Genomic DNA, 7,437 nt, shown 5'->3' with positions numbered 1-7,437 from the left:
GTGTGTGTGTGTGTGTGTGTCCTCCCCCTGCTGGACACACGAGGAACCGCAGGGGCGTGGACCTGCTGCACACAGCCTCTGATGATAACCGCATGCTCAGCATCTCGTGAGCGCGCTCGGCTCGTGTCGCATTAACAGCGCTCTGAGCAACAGCGACAACTCGGGGAGTTTCTGCTCTTTCTCCCATTATAACCTTCAGACGTGCTCAATAAACATCACATTGTTATTATTATTATTATTATTATCAGCAGCATTATTGTTATTATAAACATTATTATTATTATTATTATCAGCATTATTATTATCAGCATTATTATCATTGAGGATGGTGTTCATGTGATATGTTTTGATGGGGCTTTTATTTTGAAGGGCGTCGCGGTTGTCGTGATCACGTGATCTGTCGCTCCGCTGATAGAGTCGCTCTAAAGCGATATCAAACAAGAGATCCGTGAATCTTAATGTCATTTCATTTGTTTACCTGTGCGTTTCACAACCAAAGTGTGTTTTACAGCGCGATATTTCGACGTGTCTGATGCCATTCTGTCTGAAGGCTATAGAGACGATACAAGGATCGAAACAAACGAACGATTTTAACAGGTTTGACTTGTAAAAATAATATACGGTCTCATAGACTGAGAAATGATACACGTTACGCTGTTTTGATAAAGTCTGTGTAAAATATCCGCTGTGCTTGATGCAGATATCCGCTTAGCATTAGCTTTAGCCGCAGATGTGCAGTCAGTCACTGCTCACGTGACTCTATCTTCATAAACACACAGATGATCAAACACTCTCCCCGCAGCATATAACGTTATATTATCCTCGCGACACACACACACACACACACACACACACCTGACAGCCCACATCATGGCGAACGTGACGGATCTGCAGAGTAAATACAGTAAACTGGCCCAGGAGTACTCAAAGGTGAGCTCTTCATCATCATCATCAGACATTAATGATTAGAGTGACTTCTGCCGGTTCTTAAACACTGTCTCCCATCATTTGTCATTTCGTCTTCTAACGTTCAGAGTATGTAAATGATTAAGTGTGTAAAGTGTTTTTATATGTGTGACTGACCGCAGTGCTGTGTGTGTGTGTGTGTGTGTGTGTGTGTATCAGCTCCGAGCTCAGAACCAGGTGCTGAAGAAGGCCGTGGTGGACGAGCAGACCGCCTCCTGCTCCCTGAAGGTGTGTGTGACGTCTGGCTCCTGCGCTGGAGGTCTGGTGGTGGTGTGATGGTGTGTTCACGTGTGTGTGTGTGTGTGTGTGTGTGTGTGCGCAGGATGAGCTGAAGCAGAAGGAGCAGAGCTTGAGGAAGGTGGAGCAGGAGATGGACAGCCTGAGCTTCAGGAACCAGCAGCTGACCAAACGAGTGGAGCGACTGCAGGAGGAGCTGCTGCTGTCTGAGAGCAAGAGCAAGAAGACCAAAGTACTCTCTCACACACACACACACACACACGCAGATGTAGAGCTCTGTCAGAGTTGATGAGACTCTAATGATCCGATCATTCTCTGTCAGGCCACATGATTAGGATTAGTTTCAGAACACAGGGACTGTATCAGATGCTCTCTAAAGCCACAGTCATGCTACACAATTCGTTCCATTGACTTTCATTCATAGACATTCAAATGCGTAAGACTGGAAATGCAAGCAAGTGCAAAAAGTTTTCGTATTTCACTGTGTTCCAAAGTTCAAACTTGTTACTCTCTGCCTGTGAATTCACATCATGTGACCCCGTGTGACCAGCGACAGATCGATACGTCACTGCATGACCTGTCTGAATTAATATTAAATCTAAAACTGCAGCGCTGCAGGAAAGTGGAGTGGATTGTATGTTTTTAGATCTAGGTGTATTATTATTGTTTGTGTGCTGAATCTAAGTGTTTAAAAAGACAGAGCATGCAGAGCAGAGCATGAAGTCATATCCGGACCGATGCAGGATCAGAACGACGTTCGCACACTTGTAGTGTAGTGTGACCGTGGCTTTACTCTGACGCGTGAGAGCAGGAGGATGTTAACCTGCATCAGCAGTCACTGTTGGTTTGTGTGTGTTTGTGCAGAATAAAGGTGACTCTCCATCTCAGGTCAGCCTGCAGACACAGAGCGTGTTTGATGAAGACCTGCAGAAGAAGATCCAGGAGAACGAGCGGCTTCACATCCAGGTGTGTGTGTGTGTGTGTGTGTGTGTGTGTGTGTGTTTGGGACGCAGGTCGAGTCTGTACATCTGACTGTGTTTGAACAGTTTTTGAACAGATGAGCTTCATCACACAGTGAATGCATGGACTCTCTTGGCATGTTAAGACACTCATTAATGTCATCTCAAACAGCATTTAAACAACAGTTCAGAAATCACAAAACACATATCACACAGACGGTCACACTCACACAGAAACATTCTCAAACACAGAAACTCACTGTCCATGCTGTCCCTACACTTTTAACAATAAAACACCTTTGTTTCAGAAAAACTACATGATATTTCTTAGCAGTGAGGTGGAGATGTCTCTGTTTGTAAAGTAATTAGCTTCACACATCTCTCGCTCTTGCTTTATCTCTCGGTCTGGTTTAGAACAGGCAGAATTATGCATCTGATCTGAACCGTATACAAACTAACTAATAAAGAAATGGCAAATAAATAATGTCAAATTCAATTTGATTCCTGTAATTTTAGACCAGCAAGGTTAAAGAGTCAATTGTATTGCCTTTCTTAGGTCAGAATCTGCAGAATAGCTTCAGATTACATTGTGTTCTAACAACTTGTGATAAAAGGGATCTTTTCCATGCTAGTCCTAACTAGCCATGACGGCGACACACAGGTTTTTATTTTAGAAACAGTTTATTTTTTCTATTATTGCGACGCTGCGGCTGGATCAACAGCATTTAAACTATATGAATCTCAGGTGATTATGTGCTTTATTCAAAGTTAAACCTGCATTATGTGACTTTGAATATAATTTTGCGTGACCTTATAGCCGTACTGAAATCAGAAACAGGAAACTTGTCACATGTAGTTAGGGCACTGTGTTAGGAACCTGCACTCTGCTGGACAAAAGGGAGATAAATCAAATAAATTAAGCCGCGGGGAACCTCAGGGTTCGGTGCTTGGTCCTCTCTTTTTCTCCATATACACAATATAACTAAGAACAATCATGCAGATAGTAATGTAGTGTTAGCAAGTGTAAGAACACATGGTCAGAATAGAGCTTAGAGCTCAGCTGCTGATAGTGTTGTGTTCTTCTGTCTGTAGTTTTATGAAGCGGATGAGCAGTACCGTCGTCAGGAGGCTCAGATGAGAGCGCGGCTAGATCAGCTGGAGAAAGAGTCTGAGCAGCATCAGGCCGTCGTCGACGCTCTCAACCGCAAATACACCGACGCCATCGAGAAACTGCAGAACGACAAAGCCCTTCTGGAGGTCAGGGACACATTCTCATGCTGGAAACCCATTGTGTTCACTAGTAGGACTGCAGGATTAATCTCATGATGATCATCTCGTCAGTGAAGCGGTTCTGTGATCAGTAGTGAATCTCCATCATGTGCTTCCAGATGGAGCTGTAGTTCACTGACAAGACACGCAAAACAAAAGCATGAATACGATCATGAATTTGAAGAAATTGTTTGAGATTCTGACAGCTGTATCTTCTCAGTGAATACAGCTCTGTGTAATAAATGCTGCTTCATATGAAAGCAGGTGAAAATACCACATTTAATAACATGTTTTAACTCTAAACTGCTGGAACAATCTGCAAAGATCCATGGGGATAGTTTCCCTGGTTGAGTGTGTTGCTGGAGCAGAAGGCTCTGTGTTCATCACTGACAGCACGAGCTGTGTGTTTAGACACGTGACGCTGCGCCGAACAGAGGTGCGTTTCCCAAAAACAACTACAGTCTCAACTTCTGTCGTTACCAATAGTGTTCAATGAAACTTATGACCAAAGTTAGCCCTATTTTAGTTTTTGTTCAGTGTACCTTTTAAACTATCAGTTAAATAATCTGTATCACCCTAGATATCGGTCGAGCTCTAAATGTGTAAGTTGTGTGTTTATTAGTCACGCTGAGTGAATGAAAGCAGTTCAATCTTCTGTGGAGTTTCTCTGCTCTTCAGATGATCTCAGAACCGCTTCACTGTGAGATGCACATGACGATCACATATCGTTATATATATAAAATGTGTTTGTGTTACGATATAACTAACAAAGACATTCAGAAAACAATGAAATTGAAACCAAATAGTGTTGAAACAGGAAGTGAAGTAAACAGAAGAGAATGACAAAATAACGGTCCACATTAACAGAACATAAACCTCGTTAGCCTAGCTGTATAACCGTTAGTTCTAATCTAACTGGACAAGAGACTGTTGATATTTCCAGCGGTGCGTGTCCTAGACGGACTGTCATTCAACTACACGCTCAAGAACACCGATCCATTCATTCAGAGACACGTAATGAAACGCGCTGCTGAAATCATTTTAACTTTGAGCTCCACTTTAGTAGCCTCATCTGACCAGCTATGTGTCTATTTTGACTAATATACCTGGCTCGGCCCGGAGGACAGACGCTAGTCAGATCTCTCTCTCATTCACCGTCTGTCTAGGATTGTTAAGTGCAGATCTGCCGCGCCGCTGTACAAATCAGCAGGACACACACTATCATTACTAACTTATTTAATATTCAGTCCACATGCATGAAGTGTGAAACGAGAAGCGCATAACCTTCTGAGAAAAGAAATCACTGTTGCTGTGGTTTGCTCGTCAGTAGCGCTGTATTGTGATCTTGTTATTATCGTGACAGGGATGGAGCTCAAAACACTTAAATCACTTTGGAGGCTTTCATTCTGATCTAGTGTGTCTCGAGACGTGTCTTCTGAACCAGAACCTTTAACCCAACGCTGGTGCTCCTGATATGTGATTGATGACGTGTGTGTGTCCATGAGGAGGTGTAAATGTGTGTTCAATGATGTCAGGTGAAGGCTCAGACGCTGGAAAGAGAAGCCAAGGACTGTCGAATCCGAACTGAAGAGTGGTGAGTTTTCACATCCACTGATGATCCTGTGTTTGTGTTGTGTAGTATGATCCACTTTATTCTGATCCGTCCCACTGTGAGTGTAATGAAGGACATCATCACGGCTTGCTCTGGGAGCGTCACAGCTTCACCAGGACACAGTTTAGACACCGAAGCTGGCAAACTAAAAGAACACCGCTTTAACCCCAAATATATTCATTTGCATGAGAGCACCCCAAAGGCATCCGACCTTTCGGTGTTCATATCAAACCACATTTAGAGAGTTTAAATATGAACATTTGAAATGAAACACACTTCCTTGGAAGATAAAGAAGCCTATTATCAGTATGTATTTAGGTCATCCTGATGTATACAGACACAGGAAGTCAGTGTCCTTCACATCTATAGTGACCGAGGGTTTGAAGGACCAGGCCATGATGGGTTTCAGGAAACAGCTGCAAAAGAGGAAGTAAAGCACATCAGATTCCTCCCTCAGAGACCAGGTCTATTATTAACCCTTATATATCAAATAAGTCTACAGATAATAAATTACATGACATTTGTGATCTCTTGTAAACCTAGATTAGATCAAGTATTTATCAGAGAGGTCATGCAAGAACATATTCCATCACACTGTCAGACGTGCTGTATTGGACTGTCCTGCTTTTAATGCATGTAGAGAACACGTATGAACTGAACTCACTTAGCTATTTCGCATATTTTTGCTATGAAAAGTTTTAGAATCCTTATCATGTTAATGTAAAAACTTGTTTGTTTGCTGTTTTTTTCACACAAATTGTGAATAAAAACAGAATGCAATGATGCGGAAGTTTTACATTTCTGTGTTATTCAGAATACAACATAGATGACATGTCAAATGTTTAAACTGAGAAAATGAATAATTTTAATTTTGATTTTAAATTTCATGGCATCAACACATCTCAAAAAAGTTGGGACAAGGCCATGTTTACCCCTGTGTTCATCCCCTCTTCTCTCTATAACAGTCTGTAAACGTCTGGGGACTGAGGAGACAAGCTGCTCAAGTTTAGGAATAGTAATGTTGTCCCATTCTTGTCTGATACAGGCTTCTAGTTGCTCAACTGTCTTAGGTCTTCTTTGTCACATCTTCCTCTTTATGATGCACCAAATGTTTTCTATGGGTGAAAGATCTGGACTGCAGGCTGGCCATTTCAGTGCCCGGATCCTTCTTCTACACAGCCATGATGTTGTAATTGATGCAGTATGTGGTCTGGCATTGTCATGTTGGAAAATGCAAGGTCTTCCCTGAAAGAGACGAGGTCTGGATGGGAGCATATGTTGTTCTAGAACTTGGATACACCTTTCAGCATTGATGGTGCTCATTGTTCTAGATGTGTAAGCTGCCCACACACACACTCATGCAACCCCATACCATCAGAGATGCTTCTGAACTGAGCAACGATAACAACTTGGGTTGTCCTTGTCCTCTTTAGTCCGGATGACACGGCATCCCAGTTTTCCAAAAATCTAATTTTGATTCGACCACAGAACAGTTTTCCACTTTGCCAAAGTCCATTTTAAATGAGCCTTGTTCCAGATAAAACACCTGCGCTTCTGGATCATGTTTAGATATCTTTTTTGACCTGTAGAGTTTTAGCTGGTAACGGTGAATAGCACGGTGGATTGTGTTCATGACAATGTTTTCTGGAAGTATTCCTGAGCCCATGTTGTGATTTCCATTACAGTATCATTCCTGTATGTGATGCAGTACGGTCTAAGAACTGAAGATCACGGGCATCCAGTATGGTTTTGACCCTTGACCCTTACACACAGAGATTGTTCCACTATTTTTCGCCGCAGCGTTGGGGGAATTGGTGATCCTCTGCCCATCTTGACTTCTGATAGACACTGTCACTCTGAGAGGCTCTTTTTATACCCAATCATGTTCACAATTGACCTAATAAGTTGCAGATTGGTCCTCCAGCTGTTCCTTATCTGTACATTCAACTTTTCCGGCCTCTTATTGCTACCTGTCCCAACTTTATTGGAATGTGCAGCTCTCATGAAATCCAAAATGAGCCAATATTTGGCATGACATTTCAAAATGTCTCACTTTCAACATTTGATATGTTATCTATGTTTTATTGTGAATAAAATACAAGTTTATGAGATTTGTAAATTATTCCATTCCTTTTTTACTCACAATTTGTACAGTGTCCCAACTTTTTTGGAATTGGGTTTGTATTTTTTTATTTTTATTTTTTTCAATATATATAATAAAAATGGCCTAAGATGAATAAAATGTATAGCACTAGTGACCCTTTAATACACCGAGGTGCAAAGCAGATCCAAGCACAGCTCGATGAAGATCAGCAGTCACCTCTCACTCAGATGTCTTCTGATGTGTGTGTGTGTGTGTGTGTGTGTGCAGTCAGCAGCAGCTGAGGAAGTACC

General features: G+C 42.0%; 1 protein-coding gene across 2 annotated transcripts in view; it reads left to right on the top strand.

Moving 5' to 3' along the window:
- The first annotated feature begins 363 nt into the window (after positions 1-363).
- Positions 364-7,437, top strand: part of ppp1r21 (protein phosphatase 1, regulatory subunit 21) — a 29,924-nt gene continuing 22,850 nt past the window's right edge. Inside the window, exons 1-7 of one of the 2 annotated variants that reach the window (XM_026224694.1) lie at positions 364-930; positions 1,126-1,194; positions 1,289-1,435; positions 2,092-2,169; positions 3,255-3,419; positions 4,967-5,025; positions 7,415-7,437. The exon at positions 7,415-7,437 is cut by the window's right edge and continues 72 nt beyond it. In XM_026224694.1, coding sequence (XP_026080479.1) covers positions 871-930; positions 1,126-1,194; positions 1,289-1,435; positions 2,092-2,169; positions 3,255-3,419; positions 4,967-5,025; positions 7,415-7,437 — 601 coding nt within the window. In that variant the 5' untranslated portion in view covers positions 364-870. Of the gene's footprint in view, positions 931-1,125; positions 1,195-1,288; positions 1,436-2,067; positions 2,170-3,254; positions 3,420-4,966; positions 5,026-7,414 lie in introns of both variants that reach the window. The other variant, XM_026224692.1, reaches the window with a different exon arrangement.

This window comes from Carassius auratus, chromosome 38 (genome assembly GCF_003368295.1).
Source record: "Carassius auratus strain Wakin chromosome 38, ASM336829v1, whole genome shotgun sequence".
Taxonomy (NCBI): domain Eukaryota; kingdom Metazoa; phylum Chordata; class Actinopteri; order Cypriniformes; family Cyprinidae; genus Carassius; species Carassius auratus.
This window is presented reverse-complemented; position numbering and strand designations above follow the sequence as displayed.